Source organism: Staurois parvus, unplaced genomic scaffold (assembly GCF_062004578.1).
Source record: "Staurois parvus isolate SC_StPar_1 unplaced genomic scaffold, SC_StPar_1.0 ptg000544l, whole genome shotgun sequence".
Taxonomy (NCBI): Eukaryota; Metazoa; Chordata; class Amphibia; order Anura; family Ranidae; genus Staurois; species Staurois parvus.
In genome coordinates, this window is record NW_028318340.1 from 1,065,122 (window position 1) to 1,080,605 (window position 15,484).

The window sequence follows — 15,484 nt, forward strand, 5'->3', positions numbered from 1 at the left end:
TAGGGTCTTTGTTTGTGCATCTGCAGTCTGTGTGTCTTTCGGGCTTCGAGGTGTTTGTGTCATGTGGCTGGGTGGGGTTTGTCGGATGATGGGTCACACGTATTGGTAGGTGGGATTCACGGAGATTTCGCCTGTACGTTCGTCCGCATCTGTTGGGGGACTAGTGGGTTGGGTCCCGTGTTCTGTTGTCCATGGCCTGGGGGGAGTGTCTGTCCTGTCTGGGTGATGTATTGTCCTGGGGGTATTGAATGTCCTTTTCTTTTAGAGGGAGCGGTGTGGCCTGGTGTGGATCCTGGGTCACTCTTATGTGTTCTTGGGGGGCCCGGTGGTCTGATGTGAGGCCTACTGGTAGGCAGCTTGGTTGGCTAGGCTGGAGGCTTCTGTCCGTTGGATGGGTGTGCCGGGTATGTTGTGGGGTCGTGTGCTACATGAGGGGCAGCGTTTGGCTCGACGGGATGGCCCACTGGATGTCCTGGTGCTTCATGCGGGTGGCAACGATCTGAAGGTCGACAAGGAGGTGGGGCGCTTCTTTATCCGTAATGGGGGGCTGGTGGTCCGGCATTTGGAGCTGGAGGTGGATAGTTGGAGGTATCTTTGGAGTGATGGGGTGCATCTGAATGCGGTTGTAACAGATTTATGGTCTCTGGGTCTACAGGAAGGAGTTCAGAGGGGTTTGTTTTTGGCATGGCACGCATGGGCAAGGGCTCACCCAGCGTGCTGTGGCGGTGGTTGGTCTTTGGAGGCGGTTCTTATCTTGGAGGTACAAAAATGGTGTGGGACCCATCGTTGGTATGGTGTGCCCGGGAACATTCCAGTTAACCAAGGTTTAACTGGAAGCTGGTGGTGCTGCACTGCGGACGGTATGGTTGTCTCCGAGCTGGTTGGTTGCGGCTGGAGGCCTAGTGGAATATGGTTGTCCGCAGGTGCATTTCGGATCGTTTTGGGGGTGCCTTCAAAGACCAACGACAACTCTTTATGTTTTCTGTTATAAGGAATGGTTGATGTGTTTAAACTTGATTTGTTAATAAAAGGCCGTGTTGGCCATTTTACTCAAAATTGGTGTTATGTTTTCTGTAAGTATAGTAAGTAAAGGGGATTGGTATGGAAGGGTAATGGTGGTGTAGTGGGGTCTGGATGAACCTATCTCGGGTGCACTAGTCATGAACTTTAATGGCATCTCAGTCTTAGTCTGTAGGGTTCAATATTGAGTTGGCCCACCCTTTGCAGCTATAACAGTTTCAACTCTTCTAGGAAGGCTGTCCACAAGGTTTAGGAGGGTGTCTATGGGAATGTTTGATCATTCTTCCAGAAGCACATTTGTGAGGTCAGGCAATGATGTCAGGCAAGAAGGCCTGGATCACAGTCTCCACTCTAATTTATTCCATAGGTGTTCTATCGGGTTGAGGTCAGGACTCTGTGCAGGCCAGTCAAGTTCCTCCACCCCAAACCCCAGACAGAGAAGCGTGATTTGTCACTCCAGAGAACATGTCTCCACTGTTATAGAGTCCAGTGGAGGCCTGCTTTACACCACTGCATCCGACGCTTTGCATTGCACTTGGTGATGTAAGGCTTGGATGCAGCTGCTCGGCCATGGAAACCCATTCCATGAAGCTCTTTACACACTGTTGTTGTGCTAATCTGAAGACCAGGTAAAGTTTGGAGGTCTTTAGCTATTGACTCTGCAGACAGTTGGTGACTTCTGCGCACTGTATGTTTCAGCATGCTCTGACCTCGCTCTGTCATTTTATGTGGCCTACCACTTGGTTGCTGTTGTTCCCAGTTGCTTCCACTTTGTTATAATACCACTAACAGTGGACCGTGGGATATTTAGTAGCAAGGAAATTTCACAGATGGACTTATTGCACAGGAGGCAACCTATCATGTTACCACACTTGAATTCACTGAGCTCCTGAGAGCGACCCATTCTTTCACAAATGTTTGTAGAAGCAGTCTGCATGCCTAGGCGCTTGATTTTTTACCCCTGTGGCCATGAAGGTGATTGGAACACCTGAATCCAATGATTTGGAGGGGTGCCCCAATACTTTTGGCAATATAGTGTATGTTGGATTGCCAAATATAACGATTGTCTGTATGTCTGTGATATTAGTTTTGATTGGCACCCCAACGTATGTCCAGAATGCAGTTACAGTGCTGCTTTGCCAGAAAACACAGCATTTATTTTCTATTGGACTTTAAACATAACATAAATATAATTTGTGCAAAAAGAATTCACTGTATTGCAAATGGTATTGCTATTTTTTAGTTGATACATTATATGTACTAAATTAATGATTTTATCTGTCAATAGAAAGTAGCCCATTGCATTGTTACAATCTAGCAAATTAAAAGCAATGGATAAAGTTTCATAGACCAAATGCCAACTATGACACAGAGTTATTTATATGTAGCACCGTGTGTTGTCATCTTCAAATGACCCATGGAATTTCTGGCAAACATTTAACCGGGCAAAGCTCTATAGGAAACAGATAGAGTGCGTGTGCAGCAATGTGTTTCAGACTCCATAATAAAATGCATTGTCCCAATATCTCAACCATTCCACTCTTCTCAATGTCTTCCACTATCTCTAGTTATTTAATACTTTAGGTGTTTAGCTGCTATCTGCACTATGAGTTTAAACTAAGTTTAAGAGGATTTTTTATTACAACTTTTTTCTTCCATACTTTATTATTTTTTTGTTTTGTTTTAGCATTTAAGGACTCATTAACACTATAATAAAGTGTGGAAGAGCTGTGTCTGTGCAGCTCCCCAAACTGCATTCCAATCGCAATGCCCTTGCAGTCTGCAGTGGCGGTCAGTTAAAAGTTAATGACACCCCAAACGCAGGTAGCAGATGCATTGTGTTTGACCACACCAAATCACATGGTAAAAAGTACCATGCAATGAGGTTGACAAGCATTTCAAAAAGTAGTGCAAGCACTACTTTTGGTGTGGTGCGATTTCAGCCCATTCAAATGAATGGGCTTAAAATTGCATTGCACAGAGCTACAGATGAATCACACAGGAATGCACAGCACGTTCTTGTGCAATTCAGCTCGGGGCATGGTGTGAACCGGTCCTAAATGTGTGATTTCTGCTCACTTTGGTCTGGTTCACACCAATGCAGTTTGCTTTTGATCTATTTTTGCAATGCTTTTTACACATGCATTTTTGCTGCGTTTTTACCACATTTTCTTAATTTTTGTTTTTTTGTTACTGGGCAGAATAAAACGCAAAACACTGCAAAAACGCAGCAGAAACGTACTACATGCACTGAACTCTGTTGTAGCAAAAATGCTGCTTTTTGCATATAAAAAAAGTCCTTGACCCTTTCCAAAAACGCAGCTGATCAAAAAAGCATAGATGTGAACATGTCCCATAAAAAAACATGTTAGATGGACTGTAGTGTGTTTCTGCAAAAAGCACTAAAAATGCATTTGCGTGAACCAGGGGGGGAGGGGAGTCAAAATTCCCAACAGCAACACAGAAATAAAAATTCAGGAAGGCTTTTTATTGCTAACCCTGTACCTGCTTTTTTCAATTCCCTGTGGAAGCTGTTGTTACCACAACAGTAAATAAAGCAAAATAGTAAAAACCCAACAGGGGTTCTAATCTTTCCCCACTCCATCTAAAACTCCTGCAAAACTTTTTGCTTGGTAATACACTTTAGCCATATTTATACAGCATATACACTCATTTTTATATCAACAAAATAAACAAAAAATATTAAGTTAGTAAGTAGCTAAAAATAGCAATTAAAATGATATATTATTAAAATATACATTATATTTTTTTAATCAGCATGAACTTTAGTATTATATTTTAAAATCAGCTTTAACTTTAAATTTGTAAACAGATCTTGTAAAACCTACAAGTAATATTTTTTTTTATTTTAATGAAAATGTACTTTTTTCTATAAAATTATAGCAAATATTACATATATATTATAAAATAATGTTTCCTTTGAGATCATAAAAGAGATTTGGTAATTTGTGTGTACAGTTCTCTTGTTAACAGGATCTGTTAAAAGACACACAGCAGTAGCCAGAACTAAATGTCAGTGTGTAGAACAGGATAGAGCGCTCCATTTTACCTTTTGGCTCATTGGACACTGATTAGTTTTCAACACCTCTCCTTTCAACTCTGACTGCCAAACAGACTGAAAAGAAGTCCAAATCCAGGGGGGAGGAGGGAATTGGTTACAACCTGATGAAATCAACTCACAGCGGCATGGCTGGCAAGTGGTGATCTCCTGTCGGGCTTTGTTGTTTTTTTTTTTTGCTCTTTCATTTGTCTTATAGCTTCATGCTTGGCCTAATGGGTTTAGTCCACAGGGAGGTTTTCATTTTTAGAAGGGGTCATTAGAAGAAACAGAATAGATCCTTCAAAAGGTGATATGTTTTTTTACAGTAGTAGTATGTCAGATACAAATAATCAAACATGCTTTTTGTTTAAAGGCTATCTAACTTGATAACACATTTGATGTTTTTAGAAAAGGGTTTTTCATATAAAAATAAAATTGAAAAATCCTCTTAATTGGTGGGAAATTCCTACCACTTGAGCAAATGTTAAACTCCAATTGTAGCTTTTTGCATTTGTTGTTTAAAGTAGTAGTAAAGCCCAACTCTAACTATTCTTAAAGCAGAAATATAATCGTTCAATCAACATTATCGATTTTTAATCCTAATGCTGATAGCTTTAATAAATAGATATGAAGGTAGATTTTATTGTATTTACTTGTTTTAAACTTTTTTTTAAATTTTGTTTCCTTCTCTTCATCTCTACAGTTGCTTCATGGTTTCTGGACTAGGTCAAAATGATGTCATACATCCCAGGAGTCTTAAGGGTCATTTTTTTTCATCTGGAGAGGTTTTCTCAGCTAAGCACACCCTCCTGTATGCATGCCTGAGCTAAGGGTAGATGGATTCCAAGAAGTAAATGCTACATGAATCATCTGCCCTTACTCAAGATGGCCATGGCTAGAATTGCTGGGTGGGGGTACTTTTCAGTCATCTCACTGCACAATAAAACATGGAGACGTGTTTGGATGGGTGAACTTGCTTTGAATATACACTATATTGCCAAAATAATTGGGAAACCCCTCCAAATCATTGGATTCAGGTGTTCCAATCCCCTCCATGGCCACAGGGGTATAAAATCAAGAACCTAGACATGCAGACTGCTTCTACAAACATTTGTGAAAGAATAGGTCACTCTCAGAAGCTCAGTGAATTCAAGTGTGGTACAGTCAGGTGTGTATTTCCCACAAGGCAAACAAGGCACTTGCCTAGGGCGACATTTTTTAGGGGGGCAGTACCAAGAATGGTCTGACTGCATTGTGCCAAGTGTAAAGTTTGGTGGAGGGGGGATTATGGTGTGGGGTTGTGTTTCAGGGGTTAGGTTTGGCCCCAGTGAAGGGAACTCTTGAGGCATCAGCATACCAAGACATTTTGAACAATTTCATGCTCCCAACTTTGTGGGAAGTTTTGGGACAGTTCCTTCCTGTTCCAACAAGATTGCGCACCGGTGCACAAAGTAAGGTCCATAAAGACATGGATGAGTGAGTTTGGGGTGGAGGAACTTGATTGGCCTGCAAAAGAGTTCTGACCTGAACCCAATAAAACACTTTTGGGATGAATTAGGGCGGAGACTGCGAGCCAGGCCTTCTCATCCGACATCAGTGCCTGACCTCACAAATGCACTTCTGGAAGAATGGTCAAACATTCCCATAGACACTCTTAAACCTTGTGGACAGCCTTCCCAGAAGAGTTGAAACTGTTATATCTGAAAAGGGTGGGCCAACTTAATATTGAACCCTACGGACTAAGACTGGGATGCCGTTAAAGTTCATATGCGTGTGAAGGCAGGCTGACCAATACTTTTGGCAATATAGTGTAGAAAATTAATAGTGATGAGTAAGTGTGTATGCATGGGGGTGGGGGCACAGACCTCTCATCACTGGAAGAGGCCACTCTAGAGGGCAAGTTTGCCATAATGAGCACTTTTAAGAACCCTGTACATTTAGTTCCACTTTATGGTCTTATATAACCTTAAGGTGTCTTTCTTATTTTGTCACAGGAAGTTAAAGGATAAGTTTACCTTTTGTAACATTACATCCGTATGTAGGGTGTATTATGTAACATGTTACCTTGGAACAGTCCCCCTCACCCCTTTCACCAAACCCCCCCCCCTTCCCGTGACAGTGGGCACCTGACCCACGATCACATTTTAAAAGCAGCACAGTTGTGCAGGACTCCACCCACACAGCTGCCATCATTTGTTCAATGAGTGAATCTTATTAACTGTCTGTCTGTACGGGTGGGAGGTACGGGCAGACAACTGTACTGAGTGTCTGCAGGAGCCTGACATTACAGTGTTTTGCAGACTACGGTGTAAAAAGAATACAATTGTTTTTCCCAGCAAAATCATGTGCATTTATTTATTTATAAAGGTGAACTTAGCCTTTAAAGCTATGCCATTGTTAATAATAACTCATGCAATAATTCTGCTTAGTATAGTTTACTTTCTTCAGTCACCAAATAAACTCTATCTACTTCTCTAAACTTTTCATAACTCTTCTACGGTGTCTCTGAAGGTTTTCACTTATATGTGTCATGTATAATATCTAACAGTAGTTAGTTGCAATTAGCTGGACTTGTTCTGTAATACTGAATCCATTTTACAATTCAACCAGTAGCTCCCTCCATTGTAATGAGAACTTAGAACTGAAGAAGCTACTTGGCAAAACATCTTTGCCATTACAATCAAGTCTAGTTGACTGCGACTATCTGCAGCTATCTCTTCAAAGGGGAAGGTTTTTACCTTTTGGTGACCTGGTATATAGAGCATTCTCAGGCCTATTTTTCTCTATTTTTAACTAAACCCCTTGTTTTTAACATTAACTGATAGACAGGGTCATTTTTGTTTTGTTGCAGGCTGGCTGGTAAGTGAGCTGGGAATTTTTGTTTGTTTTTGACATGCGTTGCCCTTCCATGTGCTCCATGCTGCAAAGGCTGGTTATAGGTTGGGATGGTTGCCATTTCTTTCTAAAGTTAGTGAACTGCTGCTGGAATGTACTGAAAACCTTCAGCTGTCATTGTACCCTTGCTGGGTATCCAGTGCATCCCTGTATCTTTAAGGGATGGGCTCCCTCCAGGCACACCTGCCTTTAATCTGTCTACTACTATATGTGCTCCAATTTGGAAGACTCTCATAATTATAGCTTTAGGACTGCAGTGCACTTGGGTGCCCTAAAGTGGCCACTGCAGCTTACACATACTGTATATTTGCAAATGTGTGCAACTAAACCCCTTGTTTTAAACATGAAGTGTTAGATAGGGTCAGTTCAGTTTTGTTGCAGGTTGGATGGTAAGTGAGCTAGGAATTTTTATTTGTTTTTGGTGTGCATTGCCTTTCTATGTACTCCTTGCTGCAAAGGCTAGTTTAAGGTTGGGGGCATTGCCATTTCTTTGTAAAAAAAAAAAGGCCAGTTGCCCACTGATTCAGAAATCTTCCAACACCTTGAAAAATCTCTGGGAAAAAATAGTGAGCACAGCTGGAAGCACCCCTTGCTCCATAGCCCTTCATAGCCCTCTCTATCAAATGTGTTGCTTTAATTGATTGTACTACTTGCAGGAATTGGGCTGTTTATGGTCATCCTTATCCTGGACACAATCTGGGAAAAGCAGCATAGAGACAGAGAGGAAATGGTTGCATAGCACCTGAGCTACAGAGAGTCTTGTTATTCCTCTCTACAACAGACCCTTTGGTGACAAATGAGATAAAAATGCCAAGTGTTTTAGCATCACATGGTTATTATTTTAATGAACAATATGGAATAGATAAGAATTTCAACAACTTACTAACAAATGAGGTTTCTCCCAGGTATCCTCTACGCCTCAAGATGATCTCTAAATGTTTGGCATCTTCATTCACCACATAGTACTCCTTTTCTATTGAAATCCAGGCCCAGTTCAGACGAAAGTGCTGATTCTTCAGCTTGTTTCCTCCTGTGACAATCATAAAGGTAAGTTTAAATAGCAGGAAAAAAATACTGCCAATATGACTAAAGCTGTCTTATTATAGCTTGACACATAAAGTACCTGGACATATAGCAAAATACACAGATAAATAATGTATAGGGGATCCTGGTTCATTGTGTGCTAAATCTGAAAAGAGTTAGTTGCCCCAATGCACTCAATGAAGCTCAGATCTGCAATGAAAATTTTAGTTGGGGAATTAAAGTTTGGATGTGATGGAGCAGAATCCTAAGATGAAACACCATCTATGAATGGAGGAGTTAGACCTTTCAATCATCCATCCATCCTCCATTCATGGAAGCTATAGTGAGAGTACAGTACCAGCACAAGGAACATGTGATTCATTAATAGAAGATGTAGTAGGCCTCTAGGAATGGCAGAGCTGGGTGGAAAGGGCAGGCATTGTCAGCATTCTTGATGAGTCTCTTAGTTCTATTAACCCCAGGCGATTATAGCAGGGGCCAGGGGACATGAACAGAAAAAAAATGTACCTAAAAGAAGAGGCATCAGCGCAAGTGACACATATTTACTGACTGTAAGTTATGTCCTTTGTGCTGATTTTTCTGTTTTTTATTTTGGCTGCACTTAGGCTCTATTTAAACCCCAAATCCTTAAAGGAAACCCTTCCAGAGAAACATTTTGGCTGCCATTTAACAAAGAGTAGTTACTTGGCTGTCATGCTGATGCCATGGCTTCAATACTTTAAAGTGTATTTCTATGTCTGCAGTGAAATTTGAGAAAACTCCACTATATATTTGTTGTGTGTTCCCATTCACATAGCATTAACTACACTAACTCTTTAAAGTGACACTAAATTCTATTTACGTATGCCTTCTTAGCTCAGAAAAGTCCTTTCTATTGCTTTCAGCCTCCTCCAAATCTTACATTTTCTTTTTTTTTCTGCTGTGATCAGACTTTCTGTTAAAGGGGAAGCTATGTTCGTTCTCCATGGTCCCCAATGTACAGTATATAGGAATGTAGACACCCTCTCTTGCTCACTCCCAAGAAGGACTATGGGATTTGTGGTGCCATAGAGTAGTGCACATGGCCACAACTAACATGCACTGTTTGTTCCAAACAAACAGAAATGAAGGGAAAAAGAAGAAGTTGGGGTGCTCGCAGAGGACGTTACAGCATAAAAACAAATTAAAGCTCCATGCACACTAGTGTTTTTTTTTTCTAGTTTGAAAAATGCTGGGAAAAACACCGGATAAAAAAACACTAGTAATAGCATTTTTTGTAGCGTTTTAGTAGAATTCAAAAGCATTTAGGAGCGTTAGCATTTTTACAGTACATGTAGAGGGGAAAATAATAAAGCTAGAAAAAAAGCTGTTAGGAGCGTTTTAGTCATGTTTTTTTCTCTCCAGGAAAAAAAAGCTACAAAAAACACTACAAAAACAATTGTTTTTCAGCTCCTAGATGCTGAAGCTCAGAAAAAACTAATATCCTAATGTAGTGTGCACAGATACATAGGATAACACTATTTAGCTTCTAGGAGCAGAAAAAAATGCTGCTAATAGCTTCTAGGTGCTTAAATAAACACTAGTGTGCATGAAGCCTTAGAAAGGCTTGACAATAAATGACAGGGCCATTAAGTAGTGAATGTTTATTGATTATTGTTTGGAGAATAAAGATATCATTTATAGTCATTCAGTAACATTACATAGGGGGAGCTTTGTGGGATTTTTAAGCAAGTAAAAAGCACTTAAAATGTAAGGAGCAATTTTTAAGTTATGCAATGCGAATGAGAACATGTAACAAATATAAAGAAGGTATTATCTCAATTTGGCTGCAAAAGTGCAAATACACTTTAAGCCACTAACTCAAAATGGGTTAGAAGATAAGGACTTCTGACTACTCTGACTTTCCTGTTCTGAACTCATTCCAGATCATTCACTCAAAAAGTGTTGAGCATCAGCATAACAGCCGGACAACTAGAGAAGGAGCTTAGCAATGGAAACCGACATACTTTTATTTTAACCTAACCCCTACTATTATTTTAATCAACCAGAATGCTATACTCAGGCACCAGAGCTGTCATTGCTAAAACCAGTCCTATGCCAATACTTCAGCAGGGATTTGCAATTCATATCGCCCAACGTCTGGGACATGTAGTTTTTTTTTCTTCTCTATAGCGTTGCTGCGGACAAGCAGCAGGGCTCATCTGTCTGGTGGAGGCATTCGGGCGGCAGTACTGCCGCCTGATTGCTTCCACACAGCCCACAGTGCCAGCCACCGCCCCTATGCCCGCTATATGTCCCGGGCTCCGTTTGCCCATCTGTGGGCCCGGGACTGGTTCAGTGGGTGCCGGTGGTATGCTGGGATACGGTATAGAGAAGGGAGGAGAGCGGACACGTCCGCTCCCCTCCCCTTCTTATCCTGATCCAGAAGTGATGTGACGTCACTTCTGGGTCCCTGTTGACTGATTACTGATCATCGAGGCCGGGAAAGAATGTAATGCAGTGCGATGTGCACTGCATTACATTCAGTGTAGTACAGGGGAGACATGCAGGGTCTTTTAGAGCCTGGATGCCTCAAAAAAGAGAACCTGTCACCAAAAAATCATTACATAGGGGACTTTCTGTCCCCTATGTGATAAAAAAAAAGTTAAGTAAAAAATGTTTTTTTATATTTTTAAAAATGTAAATTACACCCAAGCATATAAACCCCCCCCCCCCCCCACATATATACACATACAAACATAAAAGCACGTGTGGGGCGCCCACACATGAAAACAGCAAATGCGATACACATATTGCAGATCGCCGCGCACGCCAGAATGAGAGCAGTAATTCTATCATCAGACCTGCACGGTAACACTAAACTGATGACCAATAAGGGGGCTTTAAAAGCATCACCTATAGAAAATATAGGGTACTAAAGTTTGTTTCCGTTTCACAAGGGCACGCAAATTTATGGTTTGACATGTTGGATATCTATTTACTCGATGCAACCTTGCCCTTTATATTTTACAAAAAAATTGGATAATTTATTACTTTTGTGCCCTAACTTAAGTGTATTTATTGTGATAATATCATGTGACATAAAAAATTTAAACTACCGCGATTTTATTCTCTAGGATCTCTGATTCCAGAAATATATAATGTTTTGGAGTTTTGTATAATCTTCAGGCCTTAAATGATTTTTTAAACGTGTGCAAAAAACGCAAAGTGACTCTGGCAGTGAAAGGGATAAAGGATAAGCTGGACACGTCCCCTTTCCTGACAAGCACCCAATCAGTGCTCATTACACTACAAGGTCTCCCCCCTCCATGCTAGTGCCCAGGTGCGGTGCTGGAAACAGGCAAGGAGGGGAGGAGGACATAAACAGCGCAATATTAATGTTTAAGTCGCCATAAAGCCCCTTTTGTTTTTAAAAGCCGCCGACATTACTTTAAGCAGATTTAAATACAGTTTTAGTTAAAAAAAAAAAAATTTTTATCTGGACAAGTAGATTGTCATGAGGGATAAGTAGATTGGGACACCGATTTAGTCCCTGGACAAGTAGTTTTTTAAAACATTTCCACACCCCTGCTTCAGTTTAAAGTGGATCAAAACCCTCCTACTCTTTACAGCCAAGGCAGCTGTCATCTTAATCCTTGTTTGATCTGCAGTTGCCATGGTGCTGCACATGTGATCAGTTATGACACTAGCCATTTGATGGCTTGACAATTCTTTTGACAGCACAAGCAACTGTGACAGTTATTAATGTTATGACTTGAATGTCATTTTGAGAATCAGTTAAATGATAGGTTTAGATCCGTTTTAAATGCACAGTTTAGGCTGCAGCGTACCTTTACATCAGCAACATCACGCATTGCTATAACCTTCATCTGCACACAAATCCAGTGGTGAAATGAGCAGCTGATACCGGAAACCTTTAAATCCTTTCTTTTTTGGATTATAGAACACAAGCACGTGTTTGTCCCCTGAAGGTCCTAAGCGGTCATGCTGAGACTTTTTGCTCCATGTTAAACTTTGATTAGTTGCACTATAGCATGTACCTTTTGGAATTGGAGGTTTAAAGACAAACCATTAATTAGACATGCCCTATTTGTTTGCCAGCTGGCCGTGACATAGCTCCATCCTCTGTGATCTTTGTAACGTAAAAGCTGCTTTGATAAATGAATGATGAAAAATAATCTTATCTGAGCACTTGCCATACATGAAATATGTTTTTTGGATCCTAAGCAATAAAAAGGTGAGATGTGCATGACCGATTTGTTTATCTTCTTCCGGAAAGAGGATTTGTAGTGTCACTAGTAACTGACAGAGTGAAAAATTGTACTTATAAGGATCAGGACATGAATCAGATGATGTGATAAGATGATTCCATTCAAAGTTCACCTGCTGCCAGAACACAATAGAGGCATCCAACGGCAAACCCGAGGGCCACAAATACTGCTCAAACCCATACCTCCATTACCTCCCAAATTTCCTGTGGAATTCATACATTGTACGTCCAGCCAATTTTTTTCCTAGTTTTGGATAACATGGGGAGGGGTTAAAACCCGTCAGGTTTTTTACTGGCATCTGGGTGCCCATTAGGCTCACCACTCACGTTCTCTGACCAGGGGCGGACTGACCATTCGAGCACTCGGGCACTGCCCGAGGGCCCGGGGTCAGTAGGGGGCCCCATGAAATGCCCCTGCTACCTTTTTTATAGGCTTTTTTGAGTGTGGGCAAGGACACAGGGTCCCCATGATCCCCTATTGCCCGGGGGCCCCATGAGTTGTCAGTCCGCCCCTGTCTCTGACTATACAATCTCTGTACAATCAGATTTAGATCTACCAAAACTATGTAACACAAGGAACTACCTAAACTGTTTAATCAATTTGTATACAATCAGGAAGATCATTGCACTACATACTTGTTGATAGATTATACAATCAGATGTGTAGTGAGCTTCAGAGAGAAGCTCCCCTCCCATCCTGCCCTGACAACCTCATTTTACCAGACAGGAAATAAAGGGATCTCCCCAGCAGCAAGACTGACAGAAATTAAAGTAGAATTAGAGAAGTCTCTCAGCCAGTTCAGGCTATGTAGTGATCCCAAATGTAAAGTCAGGATCCACCCAGAGAGGCCACTGAAAACCTCCTCTCCACAGCCTGATGCTCCAGTGAGTGCTGGAGTGGCAGATCAGAGAGCCAGTGACTGACAGTCACCAGTTCTATGCTCACCGAAGACTGAGAACCAAGCGATCAGCGGTCTTTGATTGCTCAGTTTTCGGTCTTAAAGGTAATGGGGGATTGATGCTGCACCCACCTAGGTGAGTATAAATGTTTTGTTTTTTTTTTCTTGAACTCCTCTTTTAAAATGCTTTTCTGTAGTAGAAGAGGGGAAAGCTAGAACACCTGAGGGATTTTTATTTCTCTCTGTGTCCCTGTTGCAGATTTTCTGATACTTCCTATCTGAAATTGTTGTCAGCAGGACAGAAAGTGAGGGTAGATTTCTATAGCCCCGGATAGAAGTAAAAACCAAACAGGAATACTAATCCTTTTTCACTTTACCCAAAACTAGAAAAAAAAATTTGGTATTTTATGTACAGTTGTGTTCAAAATAATAGCAGTGTGTTGAAAAAAGTGAATAAAACTCAAAATCCTTCTAATAGCTTTTATTTCCATACACACAAATGCATTGGGAACACTACACATTCTATTCCAAATCAAAACATGAAGAAAAATAGATCAAATTTGTGTTGTTCCTCTAAAAAAATTGAAGAAAAGTGAATATTAGACGGTTCACAAAAATAGCAGTGTTTGTATTCTTCTTTAAAAACTCAAACATTCACTATATAAACTGAAAAATGTTTGAAGATTTTGCTTTCCTTTGAATCACTTAATGAATATTTAGTTGTATAAGCACTGTTTCTGAGAACTGCTGTACATCTGTGTTGCATGGAGTCAACAAACTTCTGGCACCTGTGAACAGGTATTCCAGCCCAGGATGATTGGACTACATTCCACAGTTCTTCTCTATTTCTTGGTTTTGCCTCAGAAACTGCATTTTTGAGGTCACTCCACAAGTTTTCTATTGGATTAAGATCCGGGGATTGGGCTGGCCACTCCATAATGTCAATCTTGTTGGTCTGGAACCAAGATGTTGCACGTTTACTGGTGTGTTTGGGGTCGTTGTCTTGTTGGAACACCCATTTCAAGGGCATTTCCTCTTCAGCATAAGGCAGCTCGACCTCTTCAAGTATTCTGATGTATTCAAACTGATCCATGATCCCTGGTATGCGATAAATAGGCCCAACACCATAGTATGAGAAACATCCCCATATCATGATGCTTGTACAACCATGCTTCACTGTCTTCACAGTGTACTGTGGCTTGAATTCAGTGTTTGGGGGTCGTCAGACAAACTGTCTCCGGCCACTAGACCCAAAAAGAACAATCTTACTTTCATCAGTCCACAAAATGTTGGGCCATTTCTCTTTAGGCCAGTCAATGTGCTCTTTGGCAAATTGTAACTTCTTCAGCACGTCTTTTTTTCAACAGTGGGACTTTGCGGGGGCTTCTTGCAGATAGCTTGGCTTCACATAGGCATCTTCTAATTGTAACAGTACTCACAGGTAACTTTAGACCTTCTTTCATCTTCCTGGAGCTGATTGTTGGCTGAGTCCTTGCCATTTTGGCTATTCTTCTATCCATTTGAATGTTAGTTTTTTGCTTTCTTCCACGTCTTTCAGGTTTTGGTTGCCATTTTAAAGCATTTGCGATGATTTTAGCTGAGCAACCTATCATTTTCTGCACTTCTTTATATGTTTTCCCCTCTCCACTCAACTTTTTAATCAAGGTACGCTGTTTTTCTGAACAATGTCTGGAACGATCCATTTTCCTCAGAATTTCAGAGAGAAATGCACTGTAACCAGCATGTACAACATTTGCTGCCTTCCTTCCTTAAATAAGGGCAATAATTGCCACCTGTTTTTCAAAGAATAAATGACCTCACTAATAGAACTCCACACTGCTATTATTTTAAACATGCCCCTTTCAATTAGTGATTCAATTACACAGAATCAGCAGCATGCATGTCATGACTGTTGGGTCTGTTGGATTTCTATTACTCTACTACACCTGCTAGTAAATTATTTGCCATGTAGAAATATCATTTCTACCAAAAACAGTGATTGATCAGGTTAGTGATGTCTGACTGCTATTATTTTGAACACAACTGTATACTTGAATTATCGGTCTAATAAACTGGACAAATGTTTGGAGACAATTTGCCCTTAATAGCGTTGTGACATCGTTGACCTAGTATGGCCATATGGTCAATATATTACTGTAGGTCAATGACATGTGGCCATATTAAGTCAACGAGGTCATAAGCATCCCTTCCCCTTTGTGTACCTGCAGCTGAGGGGGAGCAAGGAATCCCCTGCCTGCTGCTGATTAGACAGGTTTCCTTCCAGGTTTGGACCAGACCCAAGCTCATCCCTAGCTA

The 15,484-nt window shown here is 40.9% G+C and overlaps 1 protein-coding gene across 1 annotated transcript in view; it reads right to left on the bottom strand.

Moving 5' to 3' along the window:
* The window catches only part of FREM2 (FRAS1 related extracellular matrix 2), a 281,323-nt gene that overhangs the window by 169,891 nt on the left and 95,948 nt on the right, over positions 1 to 15,484 (bottom strand). The window contains exon 3 of the mRNA XM_089690817.1: positions 7,860 to 8,006. Within this exon, the coding sequence (XP_089546943.1) occupies positions 7,860 to 8,006 (147 nt within the window). The remainder of the gene's footprint in view (positions 1 to 7,859; positions 8,007 to 15,484) is intronic.